The sequence below is a fragment of the Fonsecaea nubica genome, assembly GCF_001646965.1.
Source record: "Fonsecaea nubica strain CBS 269.64 chromosome Unknown Scaff63, whole genome shotgun sequence".
Taxonomy (NCBI): Eukaryota; Fungi; Ascomycota; class Eurotiomycetes; order Chaetothyriales; family Herpotrichiellaceae; genus Fonsecaea; species Fonsecaea nubica.
Window position 1 is genome coordinate 136,998 of NW_019173736.1, and position 22,274 is coordinate 159,271.

At 52.4% G+C, this 22,274-nt stretch overlaps 8 protein-coding genes across 8 annotated transcripts; 3 read left to right on the top strand and 5 right to left on the bottom strand.

The window, feature by feature from the left end:
* Positions 1–8: 8 nt before the first annotated feature.
* Positions 9–1,809, bottom strand: AYO20_08255 (N-acetylglucosamine-6-phosphate deacetylase; the record flags this gene model as incomplete). The annotated part of the gene is made up of 4 exons (XM_022646535.1): positions 9–125; positions 196–312; positions 529–1,359; positions 1,462–1,809. 4 exons carry the CDS (start codon positions 1,807–1,809, stop codon positions 9–11), a joined length of 1,413 nt encoding a protein of 470 aa, XP_022497532.1.
* A 286-nt stretch (positions 1,810–2,095) lies between these two features.
* On the bottom strand, positions 2,096–3,094 carry AYO20_08256 (hypothetical protein; the record flags this gene model as incomplete). Its single annotated transcript, XM_022646536.1, has 1 exon — positions 2,096–3,094. The coding sequence occupies one exon, from the start codon at positions 3,092–3,094 to the stop codon at positions 2,096–2,098; it is 999 nt and encodes a 332-aa protein (XP_022497533.1).
* A 1,375-nt stretch (positions 3,095–4,469) lies between these two features.
* AYO20_08257 (hypothetical protein) lies at positions 4,470–6,299 on the bottom strand (the record flags this gene model as incomplete). The annotated part of the gene is made up of 2 exons (XM_022646537.1): positions 4,470–5,916; positions 5,965–6,299. The coding sequence occupies 2 exons, from the start codon at positions 6,297–6,299 to the stop codon at positions 4,470–4,472; spliced, it is 1,782 nt and encodes a 593-aa protein (XP_022497534.1).
* Positions 6,300–6,654: 355 nt separating this feature from the next.
* On the top strand, positions 6,655–7,425 carry AYO20_08258 (hypothetical protein; the record flags this gene model as incomplete). Its single annotated transcript, XM_022646538.1, has 1 exon — positions 6,655–7,425. The coding sequence occupies one exon, from the start codon at positions 6,655–6,657 to the stop codon at positions 7,423–7,425; it is 771 nt and encodes a 256-aa protein (XP_022497535.1).
* Positions 7,426–7,855: 430 nt separating this feature from the next.
* AYO20_08259 (acetyl-coenzyme A synthetase) lies at positions 7,856–10,055 on the bottom strand (the record flags this gene model as incomplete). Its single annotated transcript, XM_022646539.1, has 4 exons — positions 7,856–8,323; positions 8,378–9,851; positions 9,906–9,934; positions 10,011–10,055. The coding sequence occupies 4 exons, from the start codon at positions 10,053–10,055 to the stop codon at positions 7,856–7,858; spliced, it is 2,016 nt and encodes a 671-aa protein (XP_022497536.1).
* Positions 10,056–11,330: 1,275 nt separating this feature from the next.
* AYO20_08260 (hypothetical protein) lies at positions 11,331–12,262 on the bottom strand (the record flags this gene model as incomplete). Its single annotated transcript, XM_022646540.1, has 2 exons — positions 11,331–12,013; positions 12,127–12,262. The coding sequence occupies 2 exons, from the start codon at positions 12,260–12,262 to the stop codon at positions 11,331–11,333; spliced, it is 819 nt and encodes a 272-aa protein (XP_022497537.1).
* A 748-nt stretch (positions 12,263–13,010) lies between these two features.
* Positions 13,011–20,003, top strand: AYO20_08261 (hypothetical protein; the record flags this gene model as incomplete). The annotated part of the gene is made up of 5 exons (XM_022646541.1): positions 13,011–13,110; positions 13,521–17,047; positions 17,279–17,527; positions 17,583–19,376; positions 19,947–20,003. 5 exons carry the CDS (start codon positions 13,011–13,013, stop codon positions 20,001–20,003), a joined length of 5,727 nt encoding a protein of 1,908 aa, XP_022497538.1.
* A 1,024-nt stretch (positions 20,004–21,027) lies between these two features.
* On the top strand, positions 21,028–22,234 carry AYO20_08262 (hypothetical protein; the record flags this gene model as incomplete). The annotated part of the gene is made up of 2 exons (XM_022646542.1): positions 21,028–22,117; positions 22,185–22,234. The coding sequence occupies 2 exons, from the start codon at positions 21,028–21,030 to the stop codon at positions 22,232–22,234; spliced, it is 1,140 nt and encodes a 379-aa protein (XP_022497539.1).
* Positions 22,235–22,274: the final 40 nt, after the last annotated feature.

Below are 22,274 nucleotides of genomic sequence, written 5' to 3' on the forward strand. Positions count from 1 at the left end.
TGTGAATTTCATAGTTGGCTGGCAAGCTGCAGTTTTTGGGAGTATGATGTCTGCTCCCGATCTGCTGTGACGTAACCACACTGGCCTGCAACCAAGCCATCACCCGCGACGGGGGGTGACGGGGCCTAACAAAAGGCGTGTGTGGCTTGCCCCAAGCCTGGAAACGAACCAACAGGGCGTCGATACTAGGCTTACCTGGGGGTCCGGCGGGGCATTTCTAGGCGAAACCTCATCGCTTAGCTGGCGATCAAGATCCAAACCGCACACGCCATCGTCAGCCAACACTCCAAAAATCATGGAAATTGCATCAAGCTAAACAGCTTCAGGTCCGAAAGCGTTGCCTCCCTTGCACATGTACTTGTTAGGAAACCACAAGTGTATATCTGACTTTGAGTCTATCTCGATCTGCACACTTACGCCACACTGTGTTATCATAATCCGCTGCTCCCTCGGTTGCTCTCTATTAGTGGCTTTCACCATGGGGGAAGTACTGTTATCTCAAGCCTTGCATCACGAGCTCGCCCATACCTTGCTCCCGCCAATCCATGTCTCTAAAACATGTCCCTCCTGGTCTAGAATTGCAAAGTCGGCGCGTCGACCAGGCTCGAGCCTCCCTCTCTTGCTTTCACCCATCATATCCGCCACGTTTTCTGTAACACACTGCACAGCTTCGGCGAGATTGCACCCGGTGTATGCCACTACATTGCGCACGCACTCGTCCAGTGTACAGCAGCTGCCAATCAATGTATCTGTGCCTTCAATGGTCACTTTATTGCCTTGCTTGAGCTGGCACCGTGCAATCTGTCCGTGCCCGTCGTGTACGCCGTCGGGTAGGCCAGCAAGTTCAATGCTGTCTGTGATAAGGATGCATTTTCTCGGATCGGTCCGCAGACAAAGGGTTACCACTGACGGGTGCAGGTGTATACCGTCTGGAATGATCGAGTAGTAGCATTTACCGGTTCCCATCAGCCCGGCAAGCCCAGGATTGCGATGGTGGAGAGGCAGCATTGCGTTAAAGACATGTGTCAATGCTCGAGCACCCAGTTGCAGAGCAGCGAACCCCTCTTCATAAGTGGCCGCCGAATGTCCCAAAGAGATGACAATGTGAGGGTATTCTTCTTGCAGATGGCCCACGAGCGCGGTTGACCCAGGCAGCTCTGGTGCCAGTGTGATCAGCTTGATTGCGTGCCTGAGATTGCTATCGCCATATAAGTCAGACGGAGATATCTGCGTAGGTTCTTGGAGGTAGACAGCGTTATGCGCTCCTTTCTTCGAGGCGTTGAGATACGGTCCCTCGACGTGTGCGCCTAGCAAGTTGGCGCCCGAGTCAAATGTTTGTGGTTTCAACAGAGGTACTATCTGAAGGCAGAGTTCAGCACGCCGGTGAAAACAGACTGGTTGAAATATGATCTCGATCGCAAACAGACCAGACAGAGAGCAGACGAAGCGAGATCAGCCTACCTGCTTCCACCGGTCCTTGTCTACCGTAGGAACTGTTGCCCACCAGCCCGTCACCCCATGGCGAACTTCCATTTTGCTGACGGCTTCCAACTTGCCTTCGTCGGTCTCGGGACCATCACCCAGGGCCAGTTGCGTAAAATGTACACCCTTCATCCCATTGGTCTGCAGATCTAGAAACCCGGGCGCAATGATTTTGCCACCGAGATCTATTCTCTCGACGCCTTCTTGCCGAAAGTAGTAGTTGGGCGTGATGGTGCCTTGCTCAGTGCTGAAGTACAGATCTTGAGCCACCAATTCTCCCGAGATGCAAAGCAGACAGTTGGTGAAACATTTCAATGATCGGTCCATTGGGGGCGAAGGCTTTGGCGGTGGAAATAAACGTTGTACCAGTTCGTCCGCAAGGATTGAAATCCGAGAAGGATGGTGATGATAAAGCTGAGAATTTTCAAAATTCCTACAGATCAAATGATTGAAGTGTCTCGTCCGCCCGCACAACCATTTCTGCACGGCGCCCAAACAAGTGGCGGGTTCACTATACCCTCCCTCACAATTACATATCTCGGAACTCATACATTTTATGCTTGGAATACCATATCGTTGTTTCGTACATAGAATTCTTTGGGAATATGCATCTTCAGCCGCTTAGACAATCCTGTACCTGTCTGATCTCTCCATTCTCCTCAGACCGATTCACATCCTGCACTGCATCTGCATCTAGAGATCTTCTCGGCCCTTCCAATGGAAGGCTCTGATCTTTTCTGACTTCTTCAGACAATTCCCTCGATCGAGCTAGACCAGATATTGACGAGTCTATAGTCCATTCCCATCTCCGTCGCTTCCGTTTCGAACTCGCAGTTGCGCATTGCGGTGTTTCTTGTCTGCCTCGTTCCAGTTCAGATGAAGGGGATGGAGACACGGCAACAGACTTCCGCTTCCTTTTCTTGCGCGGCGAAACTTCATCCACACGGATTTGGCGGCCTACCTCGCCGTCGCTGTCCTCATCGGTGGAGGTTCCACTTTGCTCTTCACTCTCGGAAGGTAGAGATTCCTCATCGGACGAACTCAGGTCCGCGTGGCGCATGGTGTAGGTCTTTGTGAAAATTTCTTCCTCCAATTCGGCACGGAATGCGACCCTCTTGATCACTGGAAAAAACACTCGTCGACCAGTCAAGCGAGGACTTGCGCTGACAGAAGGTCGGCGAATTTCTCGCGGAAGTGGACTATTTTTCAATATCGAATGGACGCCAAAGGGCAAATTTAGGATGTAAGGATATTCTGAGAGTTTTACAACCGGAGAGCTCGGATGTGCACTTCCTCTTGCTTGCGAATGCGTCGCCGGTGATGGAAGCGTTGTCACTGGTGAAGGTCTGTAGGCAAGATCAAATGTATTATTGAATGTGTTTAATGTCGTTGGGGTCGTGGTAGCACCAGTATTGATTCCGGTCTGGCAACTGGTCGATCCATGAAAGGTCGGAGCGAGATCTGAAGTCCTTAGTGATAGTTTCGGTTTTTTCCCCGGTGAGGGGGGATGTAGAGGTCGGACATTTTCTGTCGGAAACATGGATAACGGGAGAACCGGGTCGAGGTGAGATAGGATATGTGGTATAGGCTGAGCCATAGATATGGCAAGCATTGTGCTTGCTGCAGAAGCCTCTGACAACACTGAAGACCCGCTCATGAAATCGAGAAATTCGCCTTTCAACTCCAGCTGAACTCCCTCATATATCCCCGTAGTTCTTATGGTAGGACCAAGTGGATAAGAGGGATCTAGCGAGAGGGTTTTGGGTTGGGATTTAGGATGGTCGGGGGGTGGTGCACGCGAGTAAGCACGTAAGGGTGAGCTCAACTCCAGATCGTTGGAGCCTTCTCGTCAGTATCTTGGTCACTGGGCCACACCAACTTAAAGCAAAGAATCGCATCCAGGAAAATGCCCATGGGCCTCACATAAGCATCACGACACCTATAAAACCAACATTGGCAGCACCGTGTAAGAAAAGGAGATGGAACGCAGGTCTTCGGGCGTGAGCAGCTGATATGGCTGGAGGTGTAGGAAGGGACAAACAGTGCTGAGTACCCACCGCGTCATCCTGGCAAGTAGCCGGCAAAAAAAAGATGTTCCCAAATTTGCCGCCATTGCCCCAGCTAGGCAAACCAGTGCAGGCGAATCCTGGAGTATTTGGGATCTTGTCCTGCTCTTTCAGGCACCAGGCGGACCTGGTGCTTTTCCAGGATCCGTTGACCAGGTGTCGGCGGTTAGGATTGTCTTGGAGATAATGGAGTAACAGCTGTGGCTTGATTGTTGGGCCGGAGGAAGAGCTGGAGAATGATACGGCTGGTGGACAGGGTGTGCGCATTAGCTTACGAAGTTGGGCGGCTTCATCTTGGCCCAGAGTACGAGATGCAGGAACAGTGCTGGGATGATGCTAGAGAAGATTAGGCAAAACGTGGCCTTGATCGCATATCCGTAGGCGCTCGACTCTATTTTCGGCATCGACTGCCTGACGGAGGGGTGATGGGGAAGAGGCCAGCAAGGCCAGAATTGGCGGTTGAAATGATACTATTGGGGGAAATTGGGGCAGCCCAAGGGGCAGAGGGCCAGATGCATTGGGTGACGGGGTTGATGAGTTTTCAGAAATAGGCGAGAGAAAGTTTGGGTTGAAAATAGACGACGAGGAGTCCAGAGTTCGAGTAGTCAGCACCTCTCACGCATCAGACACCCATCAGAGAGGCGTGAGATCTGCCAAGGTTGTCAAGTAGCCTGGCCCCACGATGCCGACAAAAGTCTGGCCACGGATAATAGTGACTCCGCTTCCGAGGTTAGTGATGGGTGAATTGGGCACCATTTCGGCGTCGCCTTGCTCTTCCAGCTACGTACGACTTCACCTTTATGTCCAGGACAGCTGAGCCACCGATCCACCCGTGGTTGAACAGCCTTCTCTCGCAATCAGAACTACTCTGTACGAGAAATCTGGGCTTTTGGTCCAGCTGGATTCTGGTGGACCTCGCGTCTATTCGTCATGGCTTACGACTAATTCGTGGTACCTCCGGTGCGCAGCCAATGCGAATGCCGGAATGATGTTTTCACAGACCTCGCACCGCTCCAATGGCTGGCTCTCGCTATCTTCCGATTCCCAGGCATCCTCTGCCGACATGTCAATTTCGAAGTTTGCCATCATTGCGTCGGAGGACTCAGCAGCTGGAGACAACGGGATGGCCGACCCAGTGTGCTCCGCTTCCTGTGGGTGGACGGTCACTTTGAAGTCCTTGAGCACCTCATCCTGTCGCCGGAACATCCTTCCAATATCCCGCCCCTGACTTTCTTTTGTCTCAGCTGCTGTCTCTGCCATGTTCGTGGCAGCAACATTGATTAAGCTGAGATTCCAGCCGGCCTGTTCGTGATGTAGTTTTCGAAACATTGGAATCAGTGCTTCTTCGACCAAACGGTGGGCTAGCGCAGACGGGGTCTCATTCAGGCTGAACACAAAGTTCGGCATAGGCCCCGATCGAGAAGTGCGCTGAAAAATGCGAGCTCGTGCTCCATCTGGACCCAGTGCTGGACGAGGTCTTGTAGACAGTCGCAGAGTCCGGGGATGTGCAACCCAGCGACGTTGCGGGATTTCGATATCGCCTCCAACCTCGTCGGTGTCTTCTAATAGATCAATTTGCATGCGGCGAATCAATCTCTCACCCAAAATCTGGAGCTGCTTTTTGACTTCTTCGAAGGAGTGTAGGTACTTCATGTACGAATCCTCCTGGCTTATCTGCGAAGGAATGCGCTTCACTTTCGCGACCTCCGAATCATCAACCCCATGAATCAAGTCCCAGATCTTTCCTCCAATACCTTTTGTTGAGCCTGGGCCAGCCAAAATATCCTCGAGCAGCTTAGATCCCATACCAGGATAGGTGCGGACATCAGCAACAGTCACTGACTCTTTCGTGCCACCATACACTAGACCTGCAGAAAAAGCCGCATCTCGCCCGAGGATATAGGCACGGATCTTCTGGGCCAGCTTGAATCCAATGCCGGGGATCTTTCCTATGTCATGGTCATCAAGGAACTGGGTAACAGTGCTCTCAGCATCGCCAACTCGTTCACATGGTGGCAAAATTGTCGTTTGGTTTTTGGGCTTGTTCACGTTTCCAGCCAACTTCGCCAATAGCTTGTTCATAGCCACTCCCACCGTGGATGTGTATCCTTTCTGGGATTCCAATTCGTGCCGAAGATGTCTTGCGAGATGGCTGCCAAGTACAAGGCGCAATTGCAAGTCTTCGTACTCTTGAGAGACGTGGGTAGAGAGCGACGGACTCGGCGGAAAGGTAGGACCATACACACTCGATGCGTCGTATGCGAAGCCAATCGTAGGGTCGTCTCTGTTCGTACAGAAGAAGGAGTGAGTAAGATCATTAGGATTGAGCAAACCCAGGTTGTAGTCTACCATATCCGTGCAATCGAGCCTGTAGAGCCGTCAGCAGGATGCTGACAATTAGATGACTCGAGCGTACCAGACTTCATCAAAACCAAGTCGCTCTGCCCTCCCACTCCAGATGGACTGCTGGAGGAAATTGTACAGATCCTTGGACGCATCACGAAAACGAGTCAAGTCCTCACCTAGGACAATTACTGCCTCCGGGCACACTTTTTTGGCCTCGGTGATAAGCTGAAGTTTCCGTAGACCCCTTCGTCGTGCTTCGTAGTTACAGGTTACAACAATTTGCTTTTGTTGTATGGCCAGCGGCACCGATTTGAGGGCCGGGTTCTCATTTTCGACAACTGAGGCGTAGAAACAGTCGTAGTCGAAATGAATAATGACTCGCTGCAGGCCATGAGGTCTGTGCATATTAGTATCAAGACCATGGTGGCCGGGCCCAATACTTGAGAGGGAGCACGGCTATGGCCTCATTCGCAAAGACGACAGCGGTGGTGGAACGAGAAGATGCCAAAGTCCACAGGATTATGTTTGTGGCTTTAAGTGGTTAGCGGGCAATGTGACCCGTATGAAGGGAATGCGCCAGTCGCGTCCTATGGCTCGGTCGCGTCAAGTCGATAACAATTTACTGCATCACGTTCCTACGAAATACTATCTGCTTCACTCTCTGCTGATTAATTTCTGCTTAAAAGATTTCACCTTTCATGTCGCGTCAAAGGCAGTCCAGGTGACGGAAGGCGCAGCTGCGCCCACTACGAGCAGGTCAATGTCGAATCCCTCTTTTCCAGGTCGAAATCTCTATGCGTCCTCGAGTAAGCTCCCCGATCGCACGGCGCAAAAGGCCGGAACCACTGTTCCCTCCCAACAGTATCCGCAGTCTACATTTGGGCGACGGCCCGAGCAACAATACCAGTTCGGACAGTCTATCGCGCCCCAGCATGGCGCGTTGGGTGGGAGGCAGAGTATGGAGAAAGAATCGAACGCTCTTAGCGAATTAAGCGAGGAACAAAGAGATGAAATAAATGAAGCCGTATGCACCGAAATCATCCTGCATCTACTGTACGTTACTAATTATCTGCAGTTCTCATTATTCGACCTCGATCGGGACCGGCACCTAGACTACCATGAAGTGCGCGTCGCGATGAGATCTTTAGGGTTTTCTATGCCCAAGCCAGAAGTCGCGCAGATCATGCAATCGCAAGGGGTGCCGAAGCCACAGTTTAAGAAAGGGCCTCCAGTCAAAGGACAACAGACATACCACTCTAGCCAGCTTCTTTTACCACAAAACGCTTTTCAACGCATAGCGGCGCAAAAGATATTCGAACGCGACCCTACAGAGGAAGTTGAACGAGCCCTATTACTATTCGATCCAGACCAGCGAGGCTACATTGAAGTCGATGATATTCGCAGAGTCGCTCGAGAACTGGGTGAGACGGGTCTCGAGGATGAAGAAATACAGGCAATGGTGGAGGAGTTTGACTATGACGGGACAGGAAGCGTTGCAAAAGAGGCCTTTTATGCCATTTGTCTGCAATGAGCGTTTTCCTCTGATTATATTTGATGAAACTGATGATATCCCACGATGAGAACGACTTGGTTGGAATTGGCGGCGTCCAAATCGTTGGAGACATTCCAGCTGTCGTGAATCTAATCAAGCTATTGGTTTTTATGGCCCAGTCTTGACTTGTATAATAATGGTGAGACGGGAATTGGCATGATCGAAGCAATGGTTGAACTAGCTAACACGTAGTGATGACCAGTTGCGCCGCAGTTCAGACGTGCAAACACGGAAAAGATGGTCATGACAATGATTTTTCTGGAGCTCCATGGTACACAAAGTGCTATATACTCTCCGCTGCCCTTCGTCCCAAATAGCTGAGATACACTGAAGAAATTCAATCAAAAGTGCCCCGAGGGTATATCTTCCACATTTATTTCAGCACCGCCCTACCTGTTTTATTCATCTCTCACTTCTTCTTTGACGCCTTGACTGTCTCGATGATCTTGTCAACCACACTGGGATCGCTGAGGGTCGACGTATCTCCAAGGCTGTCCTCCTCTCCGCTCAAAATCTTTCTCAGAATTCTCCTCATGATCTTGCCGGAGCGAGTCTTGGGGAGATCGTCGACGACGAAGACGGCCTTTGGTGCTGCAAACGGACCAATGGACTTGCGCACTTGGAGGATCAGGTCCTTGCGTATCGGTTCACCACTATCCACGCCATCCTTCAACGACACAAATGCATTGACAGCTTGGCCTGTGAGTTCGTCGTTGATACCAACCACGGCAGCTTCAGCGACCCCTTCGTGTTCGATGAGGGCAGCTTCGATTTCTGCAGTCGACAAACGATGCCCAGAGACATTAACGACGTCATCGACACGACCCCGAATCCAGTAGTAACCTTCGTGGTCACGACCGGCGCCGTCACCAGTAAACTATTCTCAACGTCAGTCGATCCGTCCCTTAAGCCTGTCAGGGAGAAAACTCACATAATAACCCTTGTACACGTTCAAATAGGTGTCCATGTATCTTTGATGTGCACCCCAGACAGTTCGCGCCATGCTTGGCCACGGCTGCTTGAATGCCAGCACCCCCTCCACATCATTGCCCTCAATTTCCTCACCAGAGACTGGGTCAATAATCGCAGGTTCAATACCGAAGAAGGGCAGCGAGGCACTGCCCGGTTTCGTCGGCGTCACACCAGCCAGCGGTGTGATCACATGAGAGCCGGTCTCGGTTTGCCAGTAGGTGTCAACAATATGAGCCTCTTCCTTGCCGACAGCTTCGAAATACCACTTCCAGACCTCGGCTGCGATTGGCTCACCAACCGAGCCCAAAACTCGCAGCTTGTGCAGCTGATGGTGGATATGTTCATCACCAGCTCTCTTCAACAGGCGGAGAGCGGTGGGGGCGACATAGAATTGCGTGACGCTGTGCTTGTCGATCACGTCCCAGTATCGGGAGAAGTTGGGGTAGGCTGGCGTACCCTCGAAGACCACGGTCGCGACACCAAGGAGGAGTGGCGCATACACGACGTAGGTATGCCCAGTGATCCAACCGACATCACCACCACAGAAGAAGACATCATTGTCGTGGATATCGAAGACGTACTTGCCGGTTGTTGCAGCACCTAGGAGGTAGCCTGCGGTCGAGTGCATGACACCTTTGGGCTTACCAGTAGAGCCCGACGTGTAGAGCAGGAAAAGAGGATCCTCCGATGCCATGGACTCCGGGGCAATATAGGCGGGGTATTTTGCAGTCTCTTCATGCCACCAGTAATCTCGGCCTTTTGTCCAGGGTACATCCGCACCTGTCCTCTGATAGACGAGCACGTGAGTGACACCCGGGCATTTCTTCAGTGCTTCATCCACAATCTTCTTGGTCCCGATCAGTTTGCCGCCACGCTTTCCTTCGTCGGTGGTGATGACGACTTTGGAATTGGCGTCGTTGATTCGGTCTGCTAGCGAGCCGGATGAGAAACCGGCAAAGACAACCGAGTGCACGGCGCCAATGCGGGTGACGGCGAGGAAGGAAATGACTGCTTCAGGAATCATGGGCAGGTAGAGGGCAACGGTATCGCCTTTCCTGACACCCATCTGTTTTAGGGTGTAGGCTACTCGTGAAACTTCGCGGAGGAGCTCGCCGTAGGTGAGGACACGACCCTCGCCGGGTTCGTCTGCCTCGTAGATCACAGCAGGCTTGTCGGGGTTTTTGAAGGCGTGGCGGTCGACGCAGTTATAGCTGGCATTGAGGCGACCCTCTAAAAACCACGCGGCGTCGCCATTGGCGAAAGAGCCAGACCGAACGGTCTTGAAGTCTTTGTCCCAGTCCAGTAGTTCTCGGGCCATCTTTGCCCAGAACTTATCCGGCTGTTCGATGGACTCCTTGTACAGGGCATAGTATTCGTCAAGGTCCTTAATGTGAGCCTTTCCGGGGCCTTTGGTGAAAAAGGGTTTAGGAACACTGCAAGGAGGTCAGAGCTGCCTGCCGTGCTAGTAGTCGGGCTTTGAAGCTTACTGGAAGGTGTCGACCTCGTGGGCTTCCGCCTGTGCCCGTGGTCAGCGTGAGAAACAACTTTGAGAAGACACTTCGGGGAAAAGGAACATAACAAGAGCGACTTACCACGACAGGGCCCTTTTTGGGAGGCTGGACGTCGCCTTCAGACATCTTGATCTATACGGACTGCTCGGCGACCTTGTTCAATGATAGGAGAGGAGAGGAGAGGAGAGTAACAAGCGTGAGAGGAAAAGTCGAGCTCAGATAGACTCGAGGAGCGGGGAGTGGGTGGGTGTTTATATCGTGCGTGTTGCACCAGTGCGTAACGTCAAAGGGTAGAGAAGCAGGACCCGCATCCAGGGCGGGGAGATCAGGAGGTCTAATATAGAATAGTGCAGGCAAAGCAAACCCAACAAGAAGATGACGATTGAAATTCAACACACTTGGCTTGTACACCCTGACGGTGGCTCTCCATTTCTCCCTCTCTCCTTTCGCTTGCACACACGATTCAATCGCCTGACGCGGAGGAGAAGGAGCTCTCGAATCGCCATCCAACTCACCCCGCAGCGGCGAATCGACGCCCCAAGAGTCCAGCAGACGAGTTTTTGCCCAAAAATCCCAAACCCTCCCGCAGACCCATGCGTGCCTTGTCCCTTTTGAGATGCCGTCTGACGAAATTAACTGAAAATCCTCGCGCGGACGGGGAAGGCTGGAGCTGTTTCGATTGGGTTTCCGGGCCCAGCGATGGGTGCTCCATGGTCGCCGCGCCAATCCGAAGCAGATGCCCCTCCATTTTCCTTTTATCCGTTACGGACGGCGACAAGTTACGGAGGAATGCCATGAAAAGCCCAGTCCATCCGGGTTGGAGCCATGGCCAGAGAATCGCGATCCCTATAGCCTGTCTGGACTTCCAAGCCAGCTTTGCCATCCATGAGTCTGCGCAGATCCAGCGAGCTCTTCATGGCAATCGCCATACCAAGGAACCCAAGTCCATACCCCGCGGGGTCTCTCACGCAAAAGCGTCACGCGTGCCAAAAGAAACCCTCTCGGCCTTGCATCATCGCCCTTGGGGCATGACATCTGACCCTGGACATATGGAATGGGTGGTCCAATGGTGTGCTGCGCGAGAAATGCCCCGGCTGAGTCCAACGGGAGCATGCAGCCTCCGGAAGTCTGCGCCCAGCCGAGGGAAGCCCTCTCGGCAACTCAGCCAAATCCAGGAGACGGACATCGCCCATATTACGGACTGTTCGCGATCTAGATGCAGGCAGGCTTGTCCCGCTTGTTTGGCCAAGCTTGTGGTGTGATGCTTCTGTCCAGTGTTGGTTCTTGTAGTTGCGAATGCCGGACTAGGTGAAAGAAGTAGGTACGCTGGAAAGAGAACTCATCTGACAATAATATCGCCACACACAACAGCTGTAGTTTGTACTTGGGATATTTCCACCCTCAGCTTCCTTTCATCCAGGACGCTAATCCCAGCATGAACACCATAATCGCGCCGTCCCCGATGAATTCCTTGCCCATTTGTATCCACAGCCTTATTCCGCTTTTGCCCGACTGGCCTTTTGATACTGCTCTTGCGCCCTGGACCACTAGTTCTCCGGTCATGAACACAATAAACGGGTTCTGGAAGGTCGCTGGTGCCGGTGGATTCTCACCATACGTCTGAGTGGATTCATGAATGCGGAATACCAGGTAGAAGCCCGCCATCAAGGCGAAAATAACATGCACGGCTTTCCAGAAGCGTGTCGCCTGTATCTCGGCCTGGCTAGGTGGCGCCTTCGGATCTCCCATCACCATGTTCGTGATGAAGGAAGGAAGGCCCGTTGCCTTTGAGATGTCGTCGGGAGACAATCCGGGGCCAGTACCCATCCCACCAGGAGCATTGGGATCTGTTGAACTATCCATTCCTCCTATCATTGTTTGCAGCATCTTCAACATCGGGTCTTCCTCCTGTGTTTGGCCTGGTCCCCCTTGTGACAAGGGCTGTCGCAACATTGCCTTCAAGTACTCCTCCTGCGCTTTTAGCTGTTCCGCCGTCGGCGAGGCACCGGGTCCTTCAGGCGGTGGATCCATCGGTTCTGGAGGAGATCTTGGAGGTGGCGTTGAAACTGGGGTTTCGTTGCGCACTGTGAGTAGAACCTCTTAGCCTGCTTCCTCTGGCAAATGTCCTGTAGGCGCATGTCGCGTGCAGTGTTCGACCTGTTCGACACGACAGATCTGTGCTTAGAGTATCACTCACTGCTTTCCGGTGTCCTTCCACTCAATCTTGTGATCTTGTCGAGTCTTTCTGCCGCTGAGCCTGTGATTTTCGCTTCCCGCTTCTGTCGGCGAATGCGAGCTTGTCGCTGCGCTGGCGTCTCTTCCATCTCAGCCATCCTCACGATATCTGCAGAATATATCCTGTTGCCAACGACTGCGCAAGTCCTATTGCAGGCCTCTGATGGGGTGATCACTCTTTTAGACAGATGCTGAGGAAGATCAGAGAATATATTCGTGTGCGCTTCGTTGCGATCGGACCGATTTCTGGGGAAACGGGGTGCGGTTCAGGAGCGCACAGGCAAGGGTTCAGAGAGGAAACAGCAGGAAAAGAGACAGGTGTGGGTAGTTGGATGTACCCCAGTCACTCTCATTCGGTTTCAGCCTGTTCACAATCGATGCATTGTCAGAAATCGAAAACAATTCGAAATGACGTACAGAGTTATTGGGCGCCTGCTGCACGAGTCAAGCCCGTCAGAGCGAGTCATGTGATCTCGACTTGGCAGCCTAAGTGCAGAGATCCGCAGCTCATAGTGGAGGTCAAATCATCTCCATCCACCTCCCTTGGGGCGCGTTCATCCTCCTCTTATTCTTCTATTTGGTCGAAAAGTTACCTCGAGCGTATTCAGGCGCCGAGTCGTCGAGGGGTGAATCGATCACTTTCGTCCACAGAGCTCTTCTGCCTGCGATATCCCCGGGTCGACTCGAACCTCGTCTTTTGGGCGCGTCACGAATTTCTTAGACCACTTTTCTATTCTCATTCCAATCCTCAATCCAATCGATTCGTCCGCTCTTTTTTTTTGTCTTCATTAATCTCATCCTTCGCTTCCGAAAATTGCGCAAAGACGCGCCTCGATACCCGCCAACATGTCTTTTGGCGGCGGCGGCGGTTTCTCCTTCGGGTCGAGCAACAACACTCAAAACACGGGATTTGGAGGGTTCGGCAGCAATACCAATACTAGTACAGGTAAGTCAGAACTCGGGTCAGGTCAGACAAGGAGGCCCTCTGATGTTTTTCTTTGTGATTCAGGGTTCGGTACAAACACGAGCACTACTGGCTTTGGTTCCAGCACTGCGCCAGCAAATCCATTTGGAGGCAGCACATTCGGCTCTAACACTAGTGGTGTGTGAATCATTCTTTCACTAGGCAAAAAGTCTTGACATTTTTGCACTGCCTGACCTGCGATATCTTCATGTTCTTTGTCCAAGAGTGTTCCTCTCTTGTTGTCGTAAATCTTCCGTCGTAACAAATGTCTCGGTTGAAGACTCCCCAACAAGCGTCCAAGCGACGACTGTCTCCTATCAATTTCACCCTTGTTGATGATACGACTTCTTCATCTTCTATTCAGACCAAAAAACTAACGATGAGTTCTCAAGGTTTTGGTGGCAATACCAACACGTCCGGCTCCCTCTTTGGCAACAAGCCTGCCTCGAACCCCTTCGGATCGACAACCACAAACACAACAGGTGGACTATTTGGCGGCTCAAACACAAATACTGGATTTGGGTCAGGAAGTGGATTTGGAAGCACCAACAATGCCTTCGGTAATAACACTGGGGGTTCAAGCTTCAGTTTTGGAAGCGCGTCGAAACCTGCTTTTGGTTCCGGTACCAACTCGACTCCGATGTTTGGTCAAGGAGGTGCAGGGACAACTGGCGGTTTTGGATCGACTTCAAGTCCATTTGGTGCTGCTGGCAGCGGAACGGCTCTGAGCAATCAACCTGTCCCTCCATCTGAGGGCACCGCTTCCACGCCATATGCGCCCACGCTCGAAAAGGAAGCTGCAGGCCTATCCAGTAACTACCAGAGCATCAACTTTATGCCACCCTACCAAAAATACTCATTCGAAGAGTTGCGACTAGCAGATTACAATGCTGGCCGCAGGTATGGAAACTCCACGGGCCAGGCGGGTGGGTTTGGTTCAAGCACTTTTGGGGGCTTTGGCACAAGCAACACTGGCTTTGGCACAAACACAAACACGAATCCTTTCGGCACGACAACCACGTCCTCATCAGGCTTCGGCTCCAATACTGCAACGACCGGTTTTGGTGGCGGTAATAGCCTGTTCGGAAACAAGCCTGCTGGTACAAATCTGTTCGGCCAGCAGTCCTCTGCTGCTCCTTCTAATACCCTCTTCGGAACCTCCAACACTGCGACAAATGCATTCGGTAGCGGGAGCACGGGGTTCGGGTCAGGAGGGGGTCTCTTCAATCAGAACCAGAACCAGAGTAAGCAAGGATTGTTTAACACCTCATCAAGTACTCCCTCGGCATTCTCGTTCGGCAACGCCAACACTGCCAACACGAACACCGGAAATGGTTTGTTTGGCACTAACACCAATACCGCGAACACTAATGCATTTGGTGGGAATCAGCAACAACCTGGAGGAATGTTCGGGAACAACGCCAACCAGCAGCAGCAAAAACCCTCACTTTTCAACAACACAGCGTTTGGAGCATCAGCAAATCAGAATCAACAGCAAGGTGGTCCCTTTGGCAATAACAACAACGCACCCACCGGTGGTGGCATTTTTGGCACCAACACCAACGCCAATACCGCTACCAGTGGTGGTATATTTGGCACTAACAACAACACCCAGGGTACGTCTATGTTCGGATCTAATGCCAACAATCAGCAGAAACCGGGTGGTATATTTGGCGGGAGCACATTCGGAAACACTGGCACCAATACTGGTGGAGGTATTTTTGGAAATTCCAACAACCAACAACAGCCAGGAGGCTTGTTTGCACCCACAAATACGAACACAGGTTCAGGGTTTTCCTTTGGAAATACTGCCAACAAACCTGCCACTGGTTCTCTCTTCAATACTACGAACAACCAGCAGGGCGGCTTCGGTGGCTCAACTGGTGGCTTTGGAGGTCTGTTCGGCACTTCCCAAAATAACCAACAGAATCAACAGCAACCAGATTTCAAGGTTTCGTCCTTGAATGACCCCAATCCCTATGGGCAGACCTCTATATGGACTGGGCTGCCCGTGCCTACACCGGATAATTCAAAGCCACTTTTCACACCTTTGTCTGCCACCCAGAAGTTGAAGGAGAGTCAATCAAAGCCACCGCCGAGCCTCAGACTCAATCAGTCTCGCTACATGACGCCACCCAGACGATCTGGCTTCGGGTTCTCTTATTCGACCTATGGCACACCAAACAGTGCGGCCAGCACACCTGGCGGAAGTGGCTTAAGTAGCAGCATGTACGGTAGCCGTTCCTTCAATGGAGGCAGCTTCGGCCGCTCATTTGGCAAGAGTGCATCTACCAACAATTTGAGGTCTCATTTTGCAGGAGACGGCGAAGGCGTGCTTAGCCCTAATGCGTTTGCTTCCACAAATACCAGATGGTCAAGTGGAAATATGCGTAGGTTGACGATTGATCGGAGCATCAGAAACGATCTTTTCAGCCGACCTTCACTCCCTGCTTTCCCAACAAATGCTCTCGGCCAGTCAGTCAATGGGAACAATGAAGTTGCCGTTGTTACAAATGGTGAACCGTCGTCGACCAGCGAACCGGCGAACAAGCTGAAGAAACGCGTGAGCTTCGACAAAGATACTACTGGGGGTTCAAACGGGGCGTTGAACGGCGAATCCGGAGCCTTGGTGAGAACCGAGAGTGACCAAGACGAGGCTGATGGCACTGCAGCTAGCCGAACTGTAAACGGCACGGCAACACCCGAGGCCGAACCAGTTCGCGGCAATGAGCTCGCTGTTGTTCCAGAAGATCGCGAGTCTGATGACGTGATCTCCAGGAAGACGACCGTCCAAGCCAAGCCAGATCCTCAACCCGGGGACTACTGGATGAAACCAACTCGTGCTGAGCTGAGCAAGATGCCTCGTGAGAAGCTGTCCCGATTTGTCGGATTCGAGGTTGGCCGAAAAGGGTGTGGTAAGGTTGTGTTCAACGGTCCTGTTGATCTAACCAGCATCCCTCTGGATGATCTCTATGAGAAGATCGTGGAAATTCGTCTGCGATCAGTCACCGTCTACCCTGATGCCAGTTCCAAACCACCAGTGGGCAAGGGCTTGAACGTGCCGTCGACAATTTCCATTGAGAACTCCTGGCCGCGATCCCGGGGTCAGCCTTCTTCTGCCACAAGCGGACCCATCTTCGAGAAGCATGTCAATCGTCTCAAGAAGATGCATGGTACTGAATTCGTGAACTACGAAGTGACCACGGGTGTGTGGACGTTCCGTGTCCCTCACTACACCCGCTATGGTTTGGACTACGACGAAGACGACGACATGGGCCAGAGTCTGCTGTCTGCTCCCCCCGACTCACTGAACAGCGCCCGCTCCACCGAAAGTTCGGGGATGGACGTTGACAGTGAAGTACATGATGACGACGAGCTTGATGGCAACGATGATACATTTGCGTTCAAACAAAAAACTCTACCTGGTGGGTATGGTCGGCAGTCCGTTGTTGACTATAGTGACGACGTCCCTGCGGCTCAGACAATTGAGGAAGGTGCCGAGGGTTCTGAAATGGAACAAGACGATTCCGACTACGAAGACACCGACAACGAAGTGAGCATGGTAGGCTCATATCCTCCACCTATTGTTAGTCCCAGCAAACCGATCCTCAAGCCGAGCACTGCCGGCACGCCCGGCAAGGCGCTCATCAACATTGACGGGGACTGGGCGGAACAACTCCAACGCACCATCAGTCCACGAAAACAGAACCGTGATGCTCTTCGACAAGTGCAGAGCAAAGTCCTTCTGGACCGCACGTACGAACCAATGAAACCGAGTTTTGACTTCAACAAGAATGTCAATAAAGGTGAATTTCGAACGAGTATCGACATTATGAATTCCCTTTTCAGCAGACACGAGGAAAGAATGGCCGAATTGAAGGGAAAGAAGGGAAAGCCGCAGGCTGGTCCGGATTTTGAGGTTTGAATTCCCCACCCCTATTCTTTTCCCTCCCATTCCTTTTGACCTCCTGTGCCTTTGAATCCTGTGGCCGTGATCAGTCGGTTTGTCATGACATGGAAGTGAGGACGTGATGCTCGCATCATTACACAATGTCCAGGGCTCGGAGGCACATGTTGCGGTCACCGATAGCACATATATATGTAGGTAGTTTAATGAGAAACACATTTACTGAAACATTTCATGTTCTAGTTCCCCTATGCAAAGCGCGCGAAGACATTCGAAGACCAAATGCGGGATGATTCCACTGAGCTTGGTGAAAACGATAAGCTCTGGCACGCGAGTTTCAAACCTCATTTCACGTCTACCGGTCAGCTTGTTTACAAGTCATCCAGCGCACCTGGCGACGAAAGGGATTGGATCGCAAAGGTACTGGCGCAAAGCGAAGCTACGGGTCGGGAGGTTCTGATGACTTCTCTCCAACCAGTCAACATTGATAATGTACGGGTATACAAATATGTCCGTGTTCGTCATATTGTCTGACAACTTCATTCAGGTTACTACGTACGTCAAGTCAATCTTGACAGATGCTCAAGTGGTGCTTCTGGACAATGTTCCCCTGGTCAAACACGATGCCATCTCGTTCTCTCAGGTCAAGAATCACCTCATACAGCAGCGCTGTCCTCCCGACGAACTGGACATCTACGAATTACTTCATGTCCTTTTCGATGACTACGAGGACGAGTTTACTCAAGGCCTAAATCGCCAGCAACACCGTGAGTTCGAGTTGCGCATTCGCAAGGATCGCCTTTCGAAGTATTTCTCGGAGCTAGTATGGCGCCGCCACGGCGAGCGCATCAAAGACGCCTCCAAACTCAACGGCGCAACAGCAGCCATTATGCAACTTACGGCGTACGGCACTCATGCTGCGTGTGACGCGCTCATGCAAGAGAAGGACTTTCACCTTGCATTGTTGGTCGCACAAATCGGACAGGCAGATGCAGCTTTCCAGGATGACATGGCTGATCAAATCTCTGCATGGCGCGGACAGGGGGTCATTTCCGAAATGAGCGAGGAGATACGTGCACTGTACGAGATATTGTCGGGAAACACCTGCATTGTGCAAGGAAAGCAGAATGTGCCTGTCGAAGATCGGGCGTCGACCTTCGCCATCTCTGAAAAGTTTGAACTGGACTGGATTCAGGCTTTTGCGTTGTGCTTTTGGTATGGAAGGCACAAGGACGGAGAGATCTGGGAAGTGGTCGCGGATTTCCAGGAGAAGTTGAGTTCAGGGCTTGAATCGGCTACGCCTCTGCGTGGGGAGCACGAGGACGAGGATCCTCTGTGGGTGGTGTTGAAGATCTTTGCGAGCAATAATGGGTCCACCAAAGCCAGGGCTGGTAGCAGGGCGACAGCTTCTGCCAGCGGTCGGGTCCAGAAGCCGGTACTCCCTCAGGCTCTTTCGGCTCTGTCACAGCCTTGGGATTCTTGGAGAACTTTCCGCCTCCATCACACCATTGTTGCCACGATACCAGGGGTGTCAATTGACCAGGACAGATCCGACGACCTAGCCATGTCACTCGCTTTCGAGCACTCGGCACGCACAAATACGCTGGGCGCGGTCTATGCACTTCTCCACCTCTCCAAACCATCTCAGCGAGCTGCTCAGATCCGCCACCTCTTCAATCGCCATGCCGCAACATTACCGTATGCGCCACGTACCGACAGCGCCACAGCCAGTCAACATTCATCCTTGTGGTCCGCTTTCACTGCATCTCTCCGGATTCCTGCGTCATGGATTCACCAGTCCAAAGCTCTTTACGCGCGTTCATGCAATAATCCCCTTGCAGAGTTGAACTATCTCTTGGCGGCAGGAGACTTTGGTAGCGCTCATGATTGCTTCCTTCACCGTGTAGCTCCACGACTGGTCATTGACGAAGACTGGAACACTCTTCGAGAGGTTTTGGGGTGGTTCGGAGATGAGGCAGAGGGAAAGGTCGATGCCGCCGTGGCCAGCGACAGCGCTACAGGGTCAACGGGATGGAAAGACGGCGGACAAATCTACACGGATTTTACAGAACTGATGGCGCTGATGGATACCTCTCAGTCACAACGACGTAGTTCTGCCGAAGGCACGTCGAAGAGAACACTGCTTGCCCGACTTCAAGTGTCACTGACGGAGTTGAACGCACGATTTAAACATGCGACGACAGGCCCTAGATCGAGCCACACAGACTTGAACAAGGACCGCGAGAAGCTTGAGGAGATGGTTGCGCTGCGCGAGATGGGACGAATGGTGGCAAAGGCTTTGGAGCTGGAGCTGGAGATGGACAATGGCGTCAGTGAGCAGGTATGTTGCCAAGTATTTGATTTGCTATTGTTGCATGTGAGCGGTCTACTGACGTTACCTGTGCGAGCAGAGACATATCCTCGACCTTCCCCTTACGACGGACGCGAGGCTTGTGCATGCACGAACTTTGGGGGTGGATTATTATCGTGGTGTGATGGCTATGGCACGGTGAATCTTGTGAAGCAGAGTTTGCTGCAGAGATTGGTCTCACAAGGACGTGGGTGATTTGGTGTGAGAGATGATAGAGGGCCGGGGCGTCGACGACGCAGGACTGGTTTAGATTTACGAACGGACGGGCGAGGAACCTTGGAATTTTCAGAATTTTCGAACTCGGTCGTTCATTCTGGAGAGGATGAAGACGGTTGAACCTAGAATAGATTCACAGGAGGGTCTTGATAACGAGACATTCTCGTGACCAGGCGGGTTTTACTCGGTGCAGACAGGGGTGATGATTCGTAATGAAAATGTCGGTTAGTTGCGAGTGAAGAAAGCAGACTCTTTTTCCAGCCAGCTCTTACAAAGGGATCCTACTTGTTTTTTTTTTCTTCTCTCTGTTGTGTTCTCCTACAGACCCGACTCGCCGGAAACAAGTACGCCGGTCTATTTATGGTTGACACGAACGAGTAAAAAATCCGGGTTGTATCCATATCTCCAAGTAGAACTTCACTACCACTTCCTCAACCCTTACTTTTTCACACATATATCAGCCGTACTGTATGATTTTATCTCCGCAATCGACCATAGGATGTGGAATACAGGGCTTCCCGTTCGCTCAGCCGTACTTAAGCCACATGCCGGTCAGTTAGTACTACCGTGGGTGACCAGGTGGGAATCCTGACTGTTGATTGTTTTTGCTTCTCAAGTTTTTTTTGCTCCGGAGATGTTGAGGTTTGTTATAGATTTTTGATATACTTCGGTCTGTTGTTGCCAAGGAAGATGGTTGCTTGGAAACTAATGCGGCCAGGGTGGTCGGTTGGTCACTTGGTCACTCGGTAGATAGGGTGTGCTGGGTGGTCGAGCGCGCGGGCACACAAGAAATGTCGTGTGGGGGTGAATAATGAGAGCTGGAGTTGGAGCATTGCAGAGTATCGGAAGAATATATTCTCCGCGCCCCGAATATCCCTTGGAAACTACCTTGTACAAGCCTACATAATTTTTGGTGCCCCATAGTAGTCGGTATATAAGTGGATACACCCCCTGAACGTGGACACAATACCTCGTACCAACGTAAGATACACTGTATATACCCCGTTCATACCCCTGACCATGACATGACATGACATGTCTACGGGACATGCAGGAGTCATTTGTTCGCGTGCGTGGGCGCTGACCGCTCGCTAGCTAGCTCTTCAGGTGGCCGGTAATTGGTAGCTGGTGGCTGGTACCTGGGCTGGGAGGTCTTCACCTCACCTCAACTCAGGGTGGAGGATCGACTCAGTTCTCAACGGGTTCTTCCCCACAGGTTTAAACATACCGAGTACCTCGTAACAAATCATTTATCCAAAACTATAAACGTACGAGGCACGAAGTGTATATATATGTATATATACCAAGGACAGTTGTTAGTTCTTGAATAGTTGTCGCGAGTCAGGCAGGGGTTCCGCAAACTCTACTCCACCTATCAGACCATCCAGAGGGAAAAAGGTAGACGATGAAATTTCAAAATATTCTCAACGCCGGCCTCCTCTCGGTATTACCGTCGTCGTCTTCGTTCCAAGAACCTCCCTACACAGCCAGCAACCTCCCCTTCACCATCACGCCGTCAACACCAGAGAAAACGGCCAAATACACTGCGCCGGTGTTCCCCATCGCACCCTTCGCTAAGTACTTGCACAACCCGATTTTGAGGCCCAACCCGGCGGCGAACTGGGAGTCAGCGTACCTGTACAACCCGACGGCGATTGTGCTCAACGAGACCGTGTTCCTGCTGTACCGGGCGCAGAACGCGTCCAAGACGTCGTCGATCGGGCTGGCCTGGTCGAGCGACGGCGTCAGCTTCACCCGCCTCGACCGCCCCGTCGTCTACGCGACCGAGCCGTGGGAACACCTCGGCGGGACCGAGGATCCGCGCATCGTCCGCGTGAACGGCACCTTCTACCTGACTTACACGGCGTACGATGGCGTGACGGCACGGCTCTGTCTCGCCACGTCCACGGACCTGTTGCACTGGCAAAAGTACCCGCCCCTGTTCCCCTCGTACCGGGACGTGGCGTACTCGGATATCGACGTACCGTCGCCGCGCATCGATTGGTCCAAATCCGGCGCCATTGTCAGCGAACCGACCCCAGACGGCCTGTACCACATGTACTTTGGGGACAGCTTCTTCTACCACGCCACATCGCGGGACCTCTTGAACTGGACCGCGCTGCCCGCCGACCAACACTTCGCAGGCCCAGTCAACCCGTGGGAAAACGGGCTGATCGAACCCGGACCACCGCCCGTCAAGACGCGGGATGGGAAATGGCTGCTGATATACAACGGCATGACGACAGGGCGTGTGGGGTACCCGCAGAAGCAGTACTCGGTGGGCCAGATGCTCATCGACCCCTCGGGCTCGTTTCGGCCGACGCTGAATGTGAGCGATGGCGCGTACCAGCCCGCACTGAGGGATGGGCCCGTCGCAAGGCTCGAAAGGCCGATCTTGGTGCCCGAGGCTGACAACGAGCAAAAGGGCCAGGTGGACCAGGTGGTATTTGCCGAGGGGCTGGTGCAATTCAAGGGCAAGTGGCTCCTTTACTTTGGTAAGTGGGAGTTGTCCCTTCCCGGGGAGACGACGGTATTATCGTATCTGGCTGACCAGTATCACAGGGCAGGGAGACAGTGAGTTGGGTGTGGCTATCGCAGATCAGCAACCGTGAGGGTGACCGGGGCGAATGCCTCGCAAAGGTCGAGCTAGGT